The sequence below is a fragment of the Stenella coeruleoalba genome, assembly GCF_951394435.1.
Source record: "Stenella coeruleoalba genome assembly, chromosome: 1".
Lineage (NCBI taxonomy): Eukaryota > Metazoa > Chordata > Mammalia > Artiodactyla > Delphinidae > Stenella > Stenella coeruleoalba.
This window is the reverse complement of record NC_137169.1, coordinates 173,820,732-173,841,773: the sequence shown is the minus strand read 5'-3', so window position 1 is coordinate 173,841,773 and position 21,042 is coordinate 173,820,732. Positions and strand designations below refer to the sequence as shown.

At 39.9% G+C, this 21,042-nt stretch overlaps 1 protein-coding gene across 2 annotated transcripts in view; it reads left to right on the top strand.

Annotated features, from left to right (window-relative positions):
• Positions 1-21,042, top strand: part of RGL1 (ral guanine nucleotide dissociation stimulator like 1) — a 279,970-nt gene that overhangs the window by 128,466 nt on the left and 130,462 nt on the right. The window contains exons 1-2 of one of the 2 annotated variants that reach the window (XM_079905515.1): positions 17,336-17,530; positions 18,491-18,601. In XM_079905515.1, the coding sequence (XP_079761641.1) occupies positions 17,504-17,530; positions 18,491-18,601 (138 nt within the window). In that variant the 5' untranslated portion in view covers positions 17,336-17,503. Of the gene's footprint in view, positions 1-17,335; positions 17,531-18,490; positions 18,602-21,042 lie in introns of those variants that run through there. The other variant, XM_079905514.1, reaches the window with a different exon arrangement.

The following is a 21,042-nucleotide window of genomic DNA, read 5'->3' as shown; positions in this document are numbered from 1 at the left end:
AAAGTGAAGCTATAGTGCTACTTCTTTTTTAGGAAAAACGTGTAGTACCATTTGGTACAAAATATTTGGCATGTTTTGTGAACTACGGGGCCATGCCTAGGATTCTATTTGGTCTGTGATCCCTCTAAGTCCCGGGTCTTCCCCTATTCTGTTCCTTCTGCCTGGATTGCTCTCTCCTCCTCCCCCATCCACTTCTTCTACTACTTCTAAGTCCATCTCATCTTTCAGAGCTCAGCTTAGAGATCATTTTCTCCGGGAAGCGATCCCTAAATCCTATAGGCTCAGCCTCTATACTCCAGTAGCAACCCTTCTCTCCGCATCTGTCGTATTGTAATGTACATGGTTTGTTCTGTTTCTCCCTGTAATCCATTAGCACCAGGAGGCAGGTACCACAACTGTCTTGTTGAAAGTTATTTCTGCAATGCCTAGCACAGTGCCTGTGGTGTAGTGAACACTTAGTCGATATTCATCGCACGGGAGTTCATAAGTAGGTCAAAGAATCCCTTTCAGAGCCCAGAACAATTTCAGAATCAGAGTGCACGAGAGTCAATCTCAGAATATTATGATCTAGCCTTTGGCTAAGTGACTTTCTTACCTCTAATGATTTCTGCTCTACTTAACAGGTATATTAAGATGTAGCTTTGGCAACTTGTAACAGGGAGTCAAATTTACAGTAGTTTAAACAAGAAGGAATTCTATTTCTCTCCCTCAAAACAGTCCGGAGGTAGGCCATCCAGGACTGTGACGGCAGCTCTGTTCTGTGAGATGGTACAGCTGGGCTTCCTCTGTCTTGCTGCTCCACCATCCTAGGATGATACCCTTCACGTGGTTCATGGTGACAACAAAATCCTAGGAGGTCCAATTTGGTCCTGGAATCCTGGGCACCTATACCCACAGTGAAGTTAGTTTCTTTTTGGTACTGGAACTGATTCTAGGACCTTCTGGATCCTCTTTGGGCAGCTTGAGTCTGGTGTGGATTTACAGGGCTAATCAAATTGAGGGATTTCCCACCGCTTGCCCAATGTCCACTTTACCCCCGAGCCTTTTCAGGTGGCAAAGACCAAGAACTTAGCCCGAGTCCTATGCCAGGAAAGCCAGCTGGTCCTCCTGCTAAGGTCATGAGCGTCAACCAAGGGGGTGTGGTTTCCTGAGGCTGAAGACACACTGACTTCGCAGCAGGGCATCCCGGTAAGTTAAGGAGAGGAATTCCTTTGAATAATGTGAAATACATTATCTATTTGGCTATAAGTAAAAGTATGTTACTTATTTTGTTCTAAGGCTGCTGTATAACTTACAGTTGCACCGTCATTTCTTTATAGTGCCTGTCTGTTGGGTTTATGTTATTCCGGAGAGAAATCATTAGATTTTATGATTAAGGTTCAAGATTAAGGCCAACCTACTCTATCAATTCTCTTATCCCATAATACATACACACACTCAGTTCAGACAGACACTCCCCCCCCCCCCCCACATACACACACAAAATCTCTGGATGAAAAGGGGAGAAAAACCAAGGTAGACAGCTTTCTAGAGCATCAGCTGTTCTTCTATCTATAAGAAGCTGAATAAGCCAAGGTTATGACTCCTCCCCTTCTCCTGCCCTGAACTAAACACAGTTTCATTCTATGGACCTTACTTCGTGTCCTAGACAAAACGGGATCAGTATGGGTTAGTATGAGTTGATTCTGCCAATTTAACAGGAAAATAACAAGAACCAAAGATCTGTCTAAATTTGTTCCTGGCAAAGGCAATATTTGAGATATTTTTTATTTTTAAAAAGATATTATCTAATTGATACACAATCCACAAGTAGCTCTCTAAAGTGGTAAAATTCACTTTCCTTTGTGTTTTTGTGTATCTCTGTGTGAGTAGTTACTGTATTTGCAGGATTTTGGTTAATTATTGTGAAAGTTGTATTTCCATTATATATGTTTTTCTTTTCTTTCTGCCTTCTCAAAAGTTCTCCTTTAAGGCAGAAACTTTCCATTCTTGGTTTCATCCAAAAGACAAATATTTCTGGGAAAACACCACATTTAAGCTATTCAGCAATTCTGATGTTATGTAACTGACCACACTAAGAGGTTCAATTAACTTTGGTTACATTTTACTGAAGAGTGTCACAGAATAGAATAACTGGTGATAATTAAAAAAAAACTTTTGGATGTTTTTAAACAGGGAAAATCCTTTTAAATGTGTGTATCGTCCTGTGATAATGAGAGACGGTAGATCTTTTGTCATTTGAGGTATTCTAAAGCACGCTGAACTGTATTCCAAGACTGATTTTAGTGTGTTTGAGAATTATTAGTGGCAGTAAGTTTTCCTTTCAGCGTTAGTTTCCATAACCCAAGCTCTCCCAGTTTTCCTTTCCCCCTTGCTCTTGTCTCTTGTTACTTTTGATTGGTCGTCTTCAGCTGTGGGTACATTTTGAGACAGTTTAGACTCTGCGTCTCTTCCACTGAGGAAAAATCATGTGCGTTCATGGTTTCAAACAACTTCCTGTAAGTACTAACTTGCAGCTCACTTCCTTCATTTCTAGTCTTTATCTTTCCTTCCTATCACTTCAATATCTCTATTTTCTTTCTCCCCAGAACTGAAATGATCATATTTTCCCCCATTTTCTCTTTATTTTCCCATTTTCTCTTTATTTTCACGTCTCCACCACAATCCCAGTGTCCCAGTCTTAAAACCCTGCAGGTTTTTTTTTTTTTCTTTTCTTTCCCTCCTCATTTACTTGCAACATGCTGCCTATCCTCAAGTTGCAACAGTTATTTTTCCAAAATATCACTCAGACTCATTTCTTTATTTCAAAACCCTTATCTCAGCCTAGGTGTTAATTATTTGGCACATACATGACTATAATAGCTTCCTATCAGATGGCTCTACCTCTCTGCTTTCTTCCCTCTAAGCTATCCTTTGGACAAGTATTAGAATCATCTTGTTCACACTCTTTTATCATTTCAATTTCCTCTTAAGAACAATTCAGGAATCTCCACCAACTACCTTCTTTATCCAAACCTCATTTCCCTGGACTACATGAGCCACTTTTCCAAGCAAATGTTATCTTTTGAAGCTTTCATGTTCTCTACAGGAAGATCTTCCTTTCTTCCTTCCAGTTCATATTTTTCTTTTTCTTCAAAGCTAGTGGTTAACACAGTCTTAATAAAAACCGTAATTATCTGCAAGTCCTTTAAGGGTGCTCACCACGTGGCTAATTTTCTCAGTGTCCTCTCAGAGACACATTGCTCAGTGCGCCCTGTTCTCTAAATCTGTACCTGCTGGTCTGTGGCTTCGTAAAGTCATTTTTCATTTATTCCCTTTGTTCTTTTTCTGCTTTTAGAGTATAAGCAACTTTAAGATAGAGGTAATATCTAAGATTTATTTATATTACTCAGCAACAATTAAGCATTTGCTGAATTTACAGCATGACATTCATCTATGTATCTATCAGTAAATCAAATAGTTATTTATTGAGCATCTACTATGTGCTAGGCACTGTGTGAGGTGCTAGAGTACAGAGATGAGAAAAAAACTAACATTACCTGTACCTTCATAGAGTTTGGGGGAAATCGATATTTATCAAATAATCATACAAGTCAGTGAAAAATTACAGCTGTGATAGAGCTACAAAGGGAGAAACATGGTGCCATGAGAGCACATAAGAGGGGGATTTAGCCCAAGTGGGAGAGGAGAAGAGGGAGGGATGTTCCCCAAAAGAGGGAATCACATGAGTAAAGGCTCTGTGATGTGGGGAGCCAGATATGTTCAAGACATTGAAAGAAGACTGGGGTCACTGAGTCCAGAGAAAGTAAAGTGGAAGGGGCCCACCTGGGCAAGGCCTTATAGACTATGAAAAGGATCTAGGTTTTTATCCTTAACAATGGGGAGCTACTGGAGGGATTTAAGGATAGGAGGTGATGGTATGGTGATTGGAAAAGATTACTCTGATCCCTGTGTGGAGGTAGTTTGAGGTGGGAAAGGATACAGAGCACAGTATTTTTCTGTGCCATGTAGCAACTCAGTAAATGTCGCTCATTGACTAACCAGTTTGTGGGGCTTATGGTTCTTTGTAACATGAAGTTTTAGCTTCAGGCTGCAAAATCTTGAACTACTCAATCTATAGATCTGATTTTTAAAGTAGTCAGTCTCTTGTAGCTTTTGCAATATGTTAACTTGACACCATCATCATCGTCATCAACATTATTAACTATGGTGCCAAAGGCTTGATGTGGATTATTTCATTCAACCCTCACTATGAGCTAATGAGGAAGGTGTTTATATCCCTATTTTTTATAGACTTAGAGATGAGATCTTGCCTCAGAGAGAAGTGATGGATCAGGACTCAAATCTAGGTGTCTCTGACTACATAGTCGTCATTCTAGCTACTATGTTCTAACAGGTCTAATTTAGTGGGGTTTTCAATACTACTTCAATACCATTACTATGGAAAAAGGAGGTTCCTTTAGCCCTGAAACAAGATACGATTTGGCTAATTGCACAGTAACTCCTTCCAGAATCTTGGTTAAAGCCCTTCATGGCATCAGGTCACCTGTCTCCCATTTTGTAGAATGTTTTATTGTATGTCACAGAGACCTGGCATTATGTCCAAGCTGATTGTTCTCTGTTTTGATCTTTTCAACCATGTGAACACATTTCTGGATGTCCTTTTTTCTTTACAGAAATCTATAATTAGATGAGCTTATAATGCTTATTAGCCCAAGTTACAAATAGTATTCCAGTAACCAACTTCCTCCTCAGGAAAGCATCATCAACAATTAAGAGTAACCACAAAGGAGACCTTCAAGATGGCGGAGGAGTTAGACATGGAGATCACCTTCCTCCCCACAAATACATCAGAAATAAATCTACATGTGGAACAACTCCTATGGAACACCTACTGAATGCTGGCCGAAGACCTCAGACTTCCCCAAAGATATATATATATATTTTTTTTCCTTTTTCTCTTTTTTGTCGGTGTGTATGTGTAGGCTTCTTTGTGTGAGTTTGTCTGTATAGCTTTGCTTTTACCATTTGTCCTAGGGTTCTGTCTGTCTGTTTTTTAGGGTTTTTCTTTTAGTATAGTTTTTAGCGCTTGTTATCATCGGTGGATTTGTTTTTGGTTTGGTTGCTGTATTCTTTCTTTCTTTATACTATTACTTAAAAGTTTTTTCTATTTTTCATAATTAAAAATTTTTTTTACTTTAATAACTTTATTTTCTTTATTTATTTTCTTTCTTTCTTTTTTTCTACCTTTGCTTCTGAGCCGGGTGGCTGACAGGGTCTTGGTGCTCCAGCTGGGTGTCAGGCCTGTGCCTCTGAGGTGGGAGAGCTGAATTCAGGACATTGGTCCATCAGAGACCTCCAGCTTCCATGTAATATCAAATGGCGAAAGCTCTCCCAGAGATCTCCATCTCAACACTAAGACCCAGATCCACTCAACTACCAGCAAGCTACAGTGCTAGACACCCTACGCCAAACAACTAGCAAGACAGGAACACAACCCCACCCATTAGCAGAGAGGCTGCCTAATATCATAATAAGGTCACAGACACCCCAAAGCACACCACAAAACGTGGTCCTGCCCACCAAAAAGACAAGATCCAGCCTCATCCACCAGAACACAGGCACCAGTCACCTCCACCAGGAAGACTACACAACCCACTCAACCAACCTTAGCCACTGGGGACAGACACTAAAAACAATGGGAACTACGAACCTGCATCCTGCGAAAAGGAGACCCCAAACACAGTAAGTTAAGCAAAATGAGAAGACAGAAAAACACACAGCAGATGAAGGAGCAAGATAAAAACCCACCAGACCTAACAAATGAAGAGGAAATAGGCAGTCTACCTGAAAAAGAATTCAGAATAATGATAGTAAAGATGATCCAAAATCTTGGAAATAGAATAGAGAAAAATGCAAGAAACATTTAACAAGGACCTAGAAGAACTAAAGATGAAACAAGCAATGATGAACAACACAATAAATGAAATCAAAAATACCCTAGATGGAATCAATAGCAGAATAACTGAGGCAGAAGAACAGATAAGTGACTTGGAAGATAAAATAGTGGAAATAACTACCTCAGAGCAGAATAAAGAATGAAAAGAATTGAGGACAGTCTCAGAGACCTCTGGGACAACATTAAACATGCCAACATTTGAATTTTAGGGGTCCCAGAAGAAGAAGAAAAAAAGAAAGGGACTGAGAAAATATTTGAAGAGATTTTAGTTGAAAACCTCCTTAATATGGGAAAGGAAATAGTCAGTCAACTCCAGGAAGTGCAGAGAGTACCATACAGGATAAATCCATGGAGAAACATGCCAAGACACACATTAATCAAACTATCAAAAATTAAATACAAAGAAAAATTATTAAAAGCAGCAAGGGAAAAACAACAAAAATATACAAAGGAATCCCCAAAAGGTTAACAGCTGTTCTTTCAGCAGAAACTCTGCAAGCCAGGAGGGAGTGGCAGGACATATTTAAAGTGATGAAAGGGAACAACCTACAACCAAGATTACTCCACCCAGCAAGGATCTAATTCAGATTCGATGGAGAAATTAAAACCTTTACAGACAAGCAAAAGCTAAGAGAATTCAGCACCACCAAACCAGCTTTACAACAAATGCTAAAGGAACTTCTCTAGGCAGGAAACACAAGACAAGGAAAAGACCTACAATAACAAACCCAAAACAATTAAGAAAATGGTAATAGGAACATACATATCGATAGCTACCTTAAATGCAAATGGATTAAATGCTCCAACCAAAAGACATAGACTGGTTGAATGGATACAAAAACAAGATCTGTATATATGCTGTCTACAAGAGACCCACTTCAGACCTAGGGACATGTACAGACTGAAAGTGAGGGGATGAAAAAAGATATTCCATGCAAGTGGAAATGAAAAGAAAGCTGGAGTAGCAATTCTCATATCAGACAAAATAGAATTTAAAATAAAGACTATGGGCTTCCCCGGTGGCGCAGTGGTTGAGAGTCCACCTGCTGATGCAGGGGACATGGGTTCGTGTCCCGGTCCGGGAAGATCCCACATGCCGCGGAGTGGCTAGGCCTGTGAGCCATAGTCACTGAGTCTGCACGTCTGGAGCCCGTGCTCCACAACAGGAGAAGCCACAACAGTGAGAGGCCCGTGTACAGCAAGAAAAAAATAAAATAAAGACTATTGCAAGACACAAAGAAGGGCACTACATAATGATCAAGGGATCAATCCAAGAAAAAGATACAACAATTGTAAATATTTATGCACCTCAATACATAAGGCAAATGCTGACAGCCATAAAAAGGGAAATCGACAGTAACACAATATTAGTAGGGGACATTGACACTCCACTTTCACGAATAGACAGATTATCCAAAATGAAAACAAATAAGGAAACACAAGCTTTAAATGATACATTAAACAAGATGGACTTAATTGATATGTATAGGACATTCCATCCAAAAACAACAGAATACACTTTCTTCTCAAGTGCTTATGGAACATTCACCAGGAGAGATCATATCCTGGGTCACAAATCAAGCCTTGGTAAATTTAAGAAAATTGAACTCATCAAGTATCTTTTCTGACCACAGTGCTATGAGACTAGATATCAATTACAGGAAAAATCTGTAAAAAATACGGACACATGGAGGCTAAACAATACACTACTAAATAACCAAGAGATCACTGAAAAAATCAAAGAGGAAATCAAAAAATACCTAGAAACAAATGACAATGAAAACACGACAACCCAAAACTTATGGGGTGCAGCAAAAGCAGTTCTAAGAGGGAAGTTTATAGCAATACAAACCTACCTCAAGAAACAAGAAACATCTCAAATAAACAACCTAACCTTACGCCTAAAGCAATTAGATAAAGAATAACAAAAAACCCCCAAAGTTAGCAGAAGGAAAGAAATCATAAAGATTAGAAATGAATGAAAAAGAAATGAAGGAAACAATAGCAAAGATCAATAAAACTAAAAGCTGGTTCTTTGAGAAGATAAACAAAATTGATAAACCATTAGCCAGACTCATCAAGAAAAAAAGGGAGAAGACTCAAATCAATAGAATTAGAAATGAAAAAGGGGAAGTAACAACTGACACTTCAGAAATACAAAGGATCATGAACGATTACTACAAGCAACTCTGTGCCAATAAAATGGACAACCTGGAAGAAATAGACAAATTCTTAGAAAAGCATAACCTTCTGTGATTGAACCAGGAAGAAATAGAAAATATAAACAGACCAATCACAAGCACTGAGTTTGAGACTGTGATTAAAAATCTTCCAGCAAACATAAGCCCAGGACCACATGGCTTCACATGCGAATTCTATCAAACATTTAGAGGAGAACCAACACCTATCCTTCTCAAACTCTTCCAAAATATAGCAGAGGGAGGAACACTCCCAAACTCATTCTCCGAGGCCACCATCACCCTGATACCAAAACCAGACAAAGATGTCACAAAAAAGAAAACTACGGGCCAGTATCACTGATGAACATAGATGTAAAAATCCTCAACAAAATACTAGCAAACAGAATCCAACCGCACATTAAAAGGATCATACACCATGATCAAGTGGGGTTTATCCCAGGAATGCAAGGATTCTTCTATATATGCAAATCAATCAGTGTGATAAACCATATTAACAAATTGAAGGAGAAAAACCATATGATCATCTCAATAGATGCAGAAAGAGCATTTGACAAAATCAACACCCATTTATGATAAAAACCCTCCAGAAAGTAGGCATGGAGGGAACTTACCTCAACATAATAAAGGTCATATATGACAAACCCACAGTGAACATCATTCTCAATGGTGAAAAACTGAACCCATTTTCTCTAAGATCAGGAACAAGACAAGGTTGCCCACTCTCACCACTCTTATTCAACATAATTTTGGAAGTGTTAGCCACAGCAATCAGAGAGAAAAAGGAATAAAAGGAATCCAAATCAGAAAAGAAGAAGTAAAGCTGTCACTGTTTGCAGATGACACAATACTATACACAGAGAATCCTAACGATACTACCAGAAAACTACTAGAGCTAATCAATGAATTTGGTAAAATAGCAGGATACAAAATTAATGCACAGAAATCTCTTGCATTCCTATACGTTAATGATGAAAAATCTGAAAGAGAAATGAAGGAAACACTCCCATTTACCACTGCAACAAAAAGAATAAAATACCTAGGAATAAACCTACCTGGGGAGACAAAAGACCTGTATGCAGAAAACTATAAGACACTGATGAAAGAAATTAAAGATGATACCAACAGATGGAGAGATATCCTATGTTCTTCAATTGGAAGAATCAACATTGTGAAAATGAGTATACTACGAAAAGCAATCTCCAGATTCAATGCAATCCCTATCAGACTACCAATGGCATTTTTCACAGAACTAGAACAAAAAATTTCACAATTTGTATGGAAACACAAGAGACCCCGAATAGCCAAAGGAATCTTGAGAGAGAAAAACGGAGCTGGAGGAATCAGGCTCCTGGACTTCAGACTATAATACAAAGCTACAGTAATCAAGACAGTATGGTACTGGCACAAAAACAGAAAGATATATCAATGGAACAGGATAGAAAGCCCAGAGATAAACCAACGCACATATGGTCACCTTATTTTTGATAAAGGAGGCAAGAATATACAATAGAGAAAAGACAGCCTGTTCAGTAAGTTGTGCTGGGAAAACTGGACAGCTACATGTAAAAGAATGAACTTAGAACACTCCCTAACACCATACACAAAGATAAACTCAAAATGGATTAAAGACCTAAATGTAAGGCCAGACACACTCAAACTCTTAGAGGAAAACATAGGCAGAACACTCTATGACATAAATCACAGCAAGATCCTTTTTGACCCACCTCCTAGACAAATGGAAATAAACCAAAAAATAAGCAAATGGGACCAAATGAAACTTAGAAGATTTTGCATAGCAAAGGAAACCATAAACAAGACAAAAAGACAACCCTCAGAATGGGAGAAAATATTTGTAAATGAAGCAACAGACAAAGGATTAATCTCCAAAATTTATAAGCAGCTTGTACAGCTCAATATCAAAAAGCAAAGAATCCACTCCAAAAAATGGGCAGAAGACCTAAATAGACATTTCTCCAAAGAAGATATACAGATTGCCAACAAACACATGAAAGGATGCTCAACATCACTAATCATTAGAGAAATGCAAATCAAAACTACAATGAGATATCACCTCACACCGGTCTGAACGGCTATCATCAAAAAATCTACAAACAGTAAATGCTGGAGAGGGTGTGGAGAAAAGGGAACCCTCTTGCACTGTTGGTGGGAATGTAAATTGATACCGCCACTAAGGAGAGCAGTATGGAGATTCCTTAAAAAACTAAAAATAGAACTACCATATGACCCAGCAATCCCACTACTGGGCATATACCCTGAGAAAACCATAATTCAAAAAGAGTCATGTACCACAATGTTCATTGCAGCTCTATTTACAATCACCAGGACATGGAAGCAACCTAAGTGTGCATCAACAGATGAACGGATAAAGAAGATGTGGCACATATATAGAATGGAATATTACTCAGCCATAAAAAGAAAGGAAATTGAGTTATTTGTAGTGAGGTGGATGGACCTAGAGTCTGTCATACAGAGTGAAGTAAGTCAGGAAGAGAAAAGCAAATACCGTATGCTAACACATATATATGGAATCTAAAAAGAAACAAACAAACAAAAAACGGTTCTGAAGAACCTAGGGGCAGGGCAGGGATAAAGATGCAGATGTAGAGAATGGACTTGAGGACACAGGGACGGGGAAGGGTAAGCTGGGACAAAGTGAGAGCATGGCATGGATATATATACACTGCCAAATGTCAAATCGATAGCTAGTGGGAAGCAGCCGCATAGCACATGGAGATAAACTCGGTGCTCTGTTACCACCTAGAGGGATGGGATAAGGAGGGTGGGAGGGAGATGCAAGAGGGAGGAGATATGGGGATATATGTATATGTGTGGCTGATTCACTTTGTTATAAAGCAGAAACTAACACACCATTGTAGAGCAATTATACTCCAATAAAGATTAAAAAAAATATATCTTCAAGTTGAAAAAAAGGAGTAACCACCAACAATTGATAAACTATTAGTTGAAAAGTGTTTGTCATCGTGGCCAGAGTCCTGTGCCTTTGGCCTGCCATCTGTTGAGTGCTATTTATGTTTCTTCTGTCTCCATTTTCTGCCCCCAAGGGCAGCCTCTACTCTAGTTGTAGTAGGTCCAACTAAAATTGACTTGTCATTTGCTTGCCTAAATAAAAAACCCCTAATAGAGAATTGAAAATTTTTAACTTATACTTCATAGTATCTCTGTGATAATTAGTAAAAATCACTTTGGGCTCTCAGAAGATAGAAGCAACTGTCTACTGCTTTACGAGTGTTTGGAGGACTGGCCATCTGTAAACAAGCATGGCTGGCTCCTTACTTTTTGCAAAGCAAGGTTGAAAGTTCAAGCAAAGAGTAGGTGAATGGGGGCAACCCCAGTTAGCAGAGCTAGAAACAACCATAGCACGATGCCTGGCTGATAGCGGGAAGCTGAAGATGGAAAGTTAATGAGCAACACAGCCTATAAGCCTTAAGAGTAGGGAGAAGCATTTCATAGGGTCGCTGGGAGGATTAAGCAGTTTGCATTTTGACAAACCTTTGATATTGTTGGGGGAAGGAGTTGAGAAGCAAATAAGTAACTTATTTGCTTATGTCCTCCACCAAACTTTTTTGGGGACCTACAGACAGCTAAAGGTATAGTTTGTGAATAAAATGTTGCAAAATGGCTATTGTCAATTCCATTCAAAAGTGGGAAAGGTTTTCAAACTTATCTGTTTAGGTGAGGTCTTTAAGGAAGTAGAAGCAATATGCACTCAGCCGTCCTAACACATGGAAGGAGAATCCTGACCTCTCAATTATTTAGCTTTTTTCACTTAGCTGTTGTTGTTATTATTATTACTAGTGCTCTCTTAGGACTGTTTTCCTCTGTACTTTTAACTGGGAGCAGGATATCATAGGCTGGCATTGAGTTTGAGGACAAAGCCATGGCCTTCCCATTTCATACCATCTTATGCTGATGTTGCCATCTTTAAGGCAAGTTCTTAACTACTTATTTCCAAGTCCAGCGTCTGTTATACTTGCACTGCTCTTACTTCTCTGTCATGCAGTACAATCTATTACCTAAGCAGACATCTAAAGAACATGCAGATTGCAAACCAAATGCAGTAAATGAATACAGAATTACATTAAAGGGAAAGAGTGTGGGGTCAGGGAGGGAAGGAGATATATTTTTATTCAAGGGCCCCTATGTTCCAAGCACTCTATTAGGTGCTTTATATAGCATAGTTTATTCTGTTAGATACTTTATATAGGATAGTTTTTTTTAACACTCATGATAAGCATGAAAGGAAACAGATGAGGACACCAAACCTGTGAGAAGTGAGGGTCAAACTCTTGGTTGACACATTGTCTAGAGCTGGGATTCAAATCCTGGCTCTTCGATGCCAAATGTCTCATCATTTACCCAGGCACATAAGTATTACTACATGTCAACCTACATGCATAAGTATACTGTCATAATTTTTATATTTTTCATTTTTTTCTTGCAGCCAGAGATGTAGAAAAAAATCTAGAAAAGTATGGTATCATAGAAGCCAATGAATAAATAAATGATAAATGGAGTATGTAAACTACGTATTTCCACTTCTAGATAGATTCTCTTAAAGAATCTGTACACCAGCTTCTTACGTTTGCTCTTACAAGTTCTCTATTTATCGGCTCTGCTGAAACTGTAGAGCAAGAAAGCTTTTTGTTTTTTTCCTTTAGTTTGGGGTTCTTCCACACCTCTTCCTTTTTCCTGTTATATCCTAAGAATCTTCTATTGCTACTGACTGTCAGTCATCACCAAATATGGCAACATAAAACTATTCCTAGCAACATCCTAATGCTTTAAGTATAGATCTTTTCTGATCTCCTTCACCTCCCCCTCAACTTTAACAAATTTTCAAGTGTACAGTACATTACTGTGAACTATAAGCACAATATTGTACAGTAGATCTCTAGCACTTTTTTTTTTTGCTACCATGCAACAAAACCTTTATCTAGCACTTTTTAATCTTGCGTAACTGAAACTCGATACATATTGAAAAGCAGTTCCTTATTTCTCCCTCCCCCCCACCCCCTGCAACCACCTTTCTACTTTCTGCTTCTGCCACTTTGATTACTTTAGATGCCTCATCTAAGTGGAATCATGCAGTGTTTGTCCTTCTGTGACTGGCTTATTTTACTTAGCATAATGTCCTCCAGGTTCATCTGTGTTCTCACACATACAGGATGTCCTCCTTTTTTTTAAGGCTGAATAATATTCCATTTCCTGTATATACCACATCTTCATTTTTGTTTTTTTTATATTAACTTTTATTGGAGTATAGTTTCTTTACAATGTTGTGTTAGTTTCTGCTGTACAGCAAAGTGAATCAGCTATATGTATACACATATCCCCTCTTTTTTGGATTTCCTTCCCATTTAGGTCACCACAGAGCATTGAATAGAGTTCCCTGTGCTATACAGTAGGCTCTCATTAGTTATCTTTTTTATACATAGTAGTGTATATATGTCAATCTCAATCTCCCAATTCATCCCCTCCTTCCCCCCCGGTATCCATACGTTTGTTCTCTACATCTGTGTCTCTATTTCTGCTTTGCAAATAAGTTCATCTGTACCATTTTTCTAGATTCCACATATAAGTGATATTATATGATATTTGTTTTTCTGTCTTTCTTCACTCTGTATGACAGTCTCTAGGTCCATCCACATCTTTGCAAATGGCACAATTTCGTTCTTTTTATGGCTGAGTAATATTCCATTGTATATATGTACCACATCTTCTTTATCCATTCATCCATTGATGGACATTTAGTTTGTTTCCACATCTTGGCTATTATGCATAGTGTTACAATGAATGTGGGAGCACTCAGGTCTCTTTGAGATCTTGACTTAAATTCTTTTGGATAAATACCCAGTAGTGGGATTGCTGGATCATATGGTAGTTCTATTCTTAATTTATTGAGGAACTTCCACATTGTTTTCTGTAATGGCTGTACCAATTAACATTCTTACCAAGAGTTTCCTTTTCTCTACATCCTGGTCAACATTTGTGGGGTTTTTTTTTGTCTTTGGTTTTTTTTGTTGTTGTTGAAGTTTTGCTTTTTAAAGTAATGGCCATCCTAAGAGGTGTGAGCTGATATCTTATTGTGGTTTTGATTTGCATTTCCCTGATGATTAGTCACGTTGAGCCTCTTTTCACATAATGTTACCATTTGTAGAGCTTTGGAGAAATTTTTTTTAGGTCCTTTGCCCATCTTAAAATTCAGTTATTATTATTATTTGGTATTGAGTGTAGGAGCTCCTTATATATTATGGATATATATTACGGATATTAACTGTTTATCAGATATGTTGTTTGCAGATATTTTCTCCCATACCATAGGTTGCCTTTTCACTCTGTTATAATTGTTTGCTCTGCAGAAGCTTTGTAGTTTCATGTAGTCTCACTACATGATTTTGATGTCATATCCATGAAATCATTGCAGATACCAATGCTATGAAGCTTTTCCCCTATGTATTCTTCTAGGAGTTTTATAGTTTCAAGTCTTATGTTTAAGTCTTTAGTTTATTTTGAGTTGACTTTTGTGTATGGTGTAAGATAAGTGTTCAATTTCATTCTTTTGCATGTGGATATCCAGTTTTCCCAGCACTGTGTGTTGAAACTTGTCAGAACTAATAAATGCATTGAGTAAAGTTGCAGCATTTAAAATCAATATATAAAAATCAGTTGCATTTATATACATTAATAATGAATAATCTGAAAATGAAATTAAGAAAACAGTCCCACTTACAATAGCATTGAAAAGAATAAAATGCCTAGGAATAAACTTAACCAAGGAGTTCAAAGACTTGTATGCTGAAAAGTATGAAACGTTGCTGATATCCTTTTAACAAAACTTGACCTGTTCTCTAAGGGCCATGCTAGATCATGGGTAGATTAATCTGGTAACTAAATTCAAACTTAGTTATAAATGGCTTACTGGTTTATCCTTCCCACATATTGACCAGAAGTATTTTAACCCAAAAGTATGTGTAATAAGGTAATACTGACTTGAGCTGCCTACATGTGGAATATTTTAAAATAAATATTTACAAATTATAAACTGCAACACTTGATTGCTGTATCTAAAACCAACCTTTCTTTGAGGATCAACATTTGGATAAAATCACGTACATTATCAGGTATAAATACAAGTAGTCATTCAGAGAAAACCTCTCTGAAATTATTCAGCAAGAAGACATCATTTTAGATTTCCCCACATTGCATACATACAACTTTTCAGTGAGTCTGGGAAAATGCAGTTTGGGAGGAAGTGCAGTAATAATGAGGGAATGGAACTTTTTCTGATCATGTGCTAGGTGTTTTGTATATAAGTTCCATTTAATTCTTTTTCAAACTCTATGAGATCGATGTTTGTCCCATTTTACAGATAAGGAAATGAAAGCCCAGGGAAGTAGCACCCAAGTTCACTCTTAATGTAAAACCAGGATTTGAAGTTGCATCTGCTGGAAGCCTGTTTTCCCCTTACACACCAGGTGACCAGCCTGGGAATTGGTGGAGTAGAGAGGAGCCTGAGGAGATATGAAACCTGAGTGGAGCCTTGTGAGTTATAAGCTGCCCTGTCCAGGAGGGCTTCCCGGGAGGGGCGTGGTTGAAGAAACTTCTCGATATCCCTGGAGTGGAAAACTGAGAATGAAATTGCTTTGGCAAGCTAAAATGGTAACGAGAACTCTCTGCCTTAAAAATCAGGTTAAAATAGTGGTGAAATTAATCTTATGGGTTCCTTAACTGTCCCCAGGTGCATCTTGTGTACTTCAAGATCACTGAATAGGGGTGGTCCTGGGAGCTGAGGATGGCTTAAGAAGCAGGGAGGTAAGTCTTCCACACCATTTCCTCTGGACACTGGGGACACTATCCTGGTGGTCACAGAAGGGTCTAGTTTATGCATTTTTTTTTAAAAAATAGAAATGATCACTTCCGTTTTATAAAAAGAGTGTCCTGTCTCTCCACAGTTACTGAGCCCCGTAGGTTCTGGTTGTATGCGGGGAACTTTGCTGAGTGACTTGAAGACGTTCAAGTGTCCAAATTGTTTTTTCCTTGATATGGCCTCACTGTCATTTATTTTGCTCTCCTGGGTACATCAGTACACTTGATTCTCTAGCTTTTCAGTTCGTAATGTATTTATTATTAACCAAAGCCCAGCCTTATGCCTTAGCATGGCAATTAGTGAGAGGCCTTTCTTTAAAAAAAATTTAAAGGCGACTAAATTCATTTAGGGCTGAATAGTATAAAAGACATGAGCCCTAAACGTTTTTGCAATTGGCATGGAATTGTCACGTGCCAAAGTTTGATTATATTATCATCTGGTATCTTGCTGTTGATTTACTTTCTGTTAGGACAAAACTCCCTCTGGCAGTCTCCTCATGAATGGCTCTTTCCCTGCAGTTATTATCCCACTGTGTCCCTACAGTACAGACAACTCAACCCATGGTGATGAGTCACAAAGACTCACAGAACCTCCGGGGCCACTGGTGGCCCCATTTCCAAGCTGTCAGTCTCAGCAAAACCCTTTCCTGCTTTGTCCCTTTCCCTCCCACTGTGGCCAGTTACAGTTGGATGAGCCTTATCATATGGGTGGTAGAAAGAAGTCCAGAGCCATTTCCTGTTGATGGTGTGCTGATGCAGGACAGGGGCAGCGCTTGGGCATGGGTTTTGGAATACTCTCTGACCAATTCTTTTCTTGTCCTAATGAAAAACTTCTGGGCTTCTAGTATTGCCACTCTCATTGGGGTCGCCCTGATTGAATCTAAATTCAATAGGTAACAGGCAGATAATAGACGTTTTTCTGACCGCCTCCTCCCATCCTTTTTTGCACCTCCCCTTCCCCCTTTATTTCTTTGAGCGAAGGAAAGGAGAAACACACTTGATTCCTCATACCACACCCAGATCTTTTTTGGCACCTGGTGGCCAATCAGGAAAACCTGATCCACTTGAAAGGGTAGTTGTCTGCCGATCACTATCAGAGCTGGAGAAATCACTGCGCGCTAAGCTAACTTTATCCATGGGATTTCAGAGATGGAGAGTGTGCTCCTAAGCACAAACAGGAAAGCCTGACATCACGGAGCGGCGGAGTGGCGTGGGGAGGAGTCTGCGGCGCCCTCGCTCGCTCGCTCGCCGCGCTCCCTTTGTGGGCGAGTCGCGCGCACCGGCGGCGGCGGCGGCGGGCGCGTGTCTGTGCTGGGTGCGCGGCGGCCGCGCGGGGCCGGGGCTGGAGGCGCCGTGGCTGAGCCGGGCGGGGACTGCGTTCGCCTGGGAGCAGGGCGCATCATGCCGCGTCCACACACCGGAGAGAAAACTGAGAATGAAATTGCTTTGGCAAGCTAAAATGGTAACGAGAACTCTCTGCCTTCTCCCGAGGCTGCTCTGGTGGGGAATCTCCTCCCGCTTTCTCTGGGCGGGTTTTGGACTCACTCGGAGTGAACGGAACAATCCGATTCCAGACTTGAGAGCTAAAGCTTTCTCCCTCGGCTTTCTACGCCTTCCTCTCTGCGTGTCTTCTCCCTTTAAGCCATACTTTCTCAGCAGTTGCCTTTGGTGTGTCTGGGCAGATGTGTGTCAGCAAAGGAAAACTTTTAAGGCAAAAGGACTGTGAGTCTGGGTGAACCGCGGAGCGCTTCTGTGTCCCAGCGGCTCTTTAAACAACACAAACTTCGAGTTTAGGGAAACCCAGGGGGTCGCTGCACACAGTTGACGTGTTGCTTTTTCTGCACATGCCAGATTATTTGACGGAAATGAAAACTTTCTACCTCCCGCTAACTTTGTGGGTTCCAAAACAATAAGAGGAGAAAAAGACATGCGAAGCATTTCACTCCAAAGGAGCGAGCACTCTTGGCATTTTAAACACTTGTTTGTGGCAGAGTTTAAAATGTAGTTTGCTCGAATAACGGAGCCACTTATAAAAGGACAACCTTTTTCTGCAAATGAATTATTTTTCCTCTCACTTGAGGAGGAAAAGTTAATCAGGACTAAACCCCACTTTCTTTAAGAAGAAGAAGAAGAAAAAGACTTTAAAAAACTATTTAAGATATGTGAGTGAGTCTAGGAAAAATAACTAAATGGAAAAGCCCGGGGATCCTGATATCAGGAAAGGGCTGGGGGCCAAGAAAATCTCAGCATTCCCTCTATCGCAATGTGTCTTGTGTTCCTCTGATTGTAATATTTATTTTGAACAGCCCATCTTATGCCCTGAGTGCTGTTGTAAGCAGCAAAGCAGCTGGGATAGATTGTGGTTAGCGGAGAGGAAAAAAAAACCACTCTTTTTCTTTCTCTTTGTCCCATCTCCTGGCAGAGCTCGATTCAGGACTGGGGTGAAGAGGTAGAGGAAGGAGCTGTGTACCATGTCACCCTCAAAAGAGTCCAGATTCAACAGGCTGCCAATAAAGGAGCAAGATGGCTAGGGGTGAGTAAAGCTGGAGAGATTGTGAACTTTGGACTTGCAGTGTCTCTTGTTCTGTGAATATCATTATTATTTAGCAGAGGCAGGCTTTTTTTTTTTTTTTTTTTCTTCTCTTTTGGCCTTAAAAAGGAAACCACCAATGACCAAGTGCTTGCACTAGCAGTACCGGTCTCTTTTTGTACTTACTGTTTTCCAAAGCATCTCCCTTAGGTTTATCAATAATTCAGAACCTCTTAGAAACATCTTGGGGTATTTGACAAATAAAGTGGGAGTGGAGTGGCAGAAAGTGACACAGAGTAACAGGACCAAAAAATAGCACTGTGTTAGACGAGAGCCATTTTGCCCAGATGGCATCCTTTTCTCTCTCTGTCTTCCCCACTCTTGATGCTGACAGCCCCTCTCCTACTCCTGTACCTTTACCAAGTACCCAATGTGCTCAGGGGACCTGACATTCCAAATCTGCCTCCTATGGGGGATGGCACATTTCCCACTGTTCATCCTTTCCAGAGCCTACGAGGAGGCAAATGCATGCTTAGTGCCCACGACTTCATGAGTAGAACGCGTAGAGGGCTGGGTCTTTGGAGAAACACAGCTTCCATAAACGAGATTTTTTTCCACTGAGATTTTAAAGTGATGGGTGAGATCATGTGAGTTTTTCATTATCTCCTAATGGATCCTTCAACATATCCCAGCTAAAGGGGATGTGAGGAATGGAAAGCTCGGGCAAACAGTGCTCCTTGGGCAAACATCATCATGTGGAAGAACGAAGGAATTCTTCATCTGGAGGTAGAAGTAATCACCAGAGAGCAGTGACAGATGACGCAAAAAGCCTAGGCGAACAGAGAGGATGGAGTGTGATTTCACCTGGCCTTATTTTGGCCATATTGAGGCTTCACAGCTGATGGGCCTGAGAGCAATGAAGATTATGCACTGGCATCCAATCTTTACTGGCTTTGGGTTTCAGAAAATTCAGTTTTTTGAGCAGAAATCAAAGGTCGGGTGTGAAGGAGGACAGGAAACAAAACTACCCAGGACTTTGTGTTAAGACTAGAGGCAGCACGTGACTTGCAATTCCTGGAGTTTAAGGCAGGATGGCCAGCAGCAGTGATTTCCTCTGCCATGGGTCTGCTGGGCTGCTGACACAGGCGTTCACTGCTTTGGGCTTCCCCAGCTGTTTCAAGTCAGGCCCTTCATGCTCCGTACTTGGGGTTGAGGTACCGCCCACTAGGGCAGTAAATTGTTAGTGGCATCTGCAGGTATGCTCTGGAGAGGTCGGAACCTTTCCTTTGAAAACCTGAGGTCTTCACTTATCCAGTAGGTACCTTACTTGGAATATGATTTTGAAATTAATTAGGTGTATCACCAGCAGACCTGATAGGAAAAGCAGAACTAGAGTTCTGACAAGTCATCACTTTGTTTTTGGTGGTTGTATTTATTGCATTTTATTTAAATGTGGTATTGATGTGGTTTGGGCTGAGTATTTCAAAATGATTCACAAGTTCTGAAGCAGCTGCCTTCAAAAAGGTCATTACATTTTCTGATGCCAGGTTGTTCCTCTTTTATAGTAAGACTGATGTTGCTTGGGCGACAGTTTTAAGTTTTTGGCCAAACACAATAGCGGTGAATGAGTAAGTCATGGAGAAATGGAGGGGTTAACTCTGGAGGTCCCAAACACACGAAGTATGGTTCATTTAGATGTTCCCAGTTATTTAGTTATTCTCACTGACTGTTCCGTTCACTGGACTCCTCTTCTCTCCCCCTCTCCCAGAGTTCTCATATTTATACAGAGTTCAGAGTTGGTTCACCCTGGATTTAGCGGTAGAGCTAAAATATCAAGAGGGAAATATGTAAAAAGATTGCTTCTAGTTGATGGAGGAATCTGTCCTCAGAAGCCAGTTCCTAGGGACTCTCCAACCCAGATCCCCCTTGTTTTCTTATCTTAGGTGTCCTGTTGGGAAGCACTGTTTTTGTCCTTGGAAATTCCAGATTTAATTAAATGTGACTCAACCAATCGAGCCATAGCAATTACAAAGCCTTTCTCTTTAGGCCGTGAGTGGCTTCTCTATATTTGTTTTTCCAGTAACCCTTTCAAAATTCTTCAAAGCAACCATTTTATTTAGTGACTTATTATTGAAATATAGTTGACGTACACTCTGATGTTAGTTTCAGGTGTACTGCATAATGATTTGACATTTGCATTAGCTGTGAAGGGATCACCATGATAAGCCTAGTAACCATTTGTCCCCATACAAAGTTATTGCAATATTGTTGACCATATTCCTCACGTCAGAGCAACTGGTTTTAGAGTGAACTAGAGACTGAAGTGAGGTGAGGGTATATCGAAATATGACAACAATTTCTGAGGAAGGTAGTATTGTGATTATCTCTTTCTTTCCACATTAGGAATAAAGGTCCAGAGAGATTAAATTGCTTGCCAGGGTCAC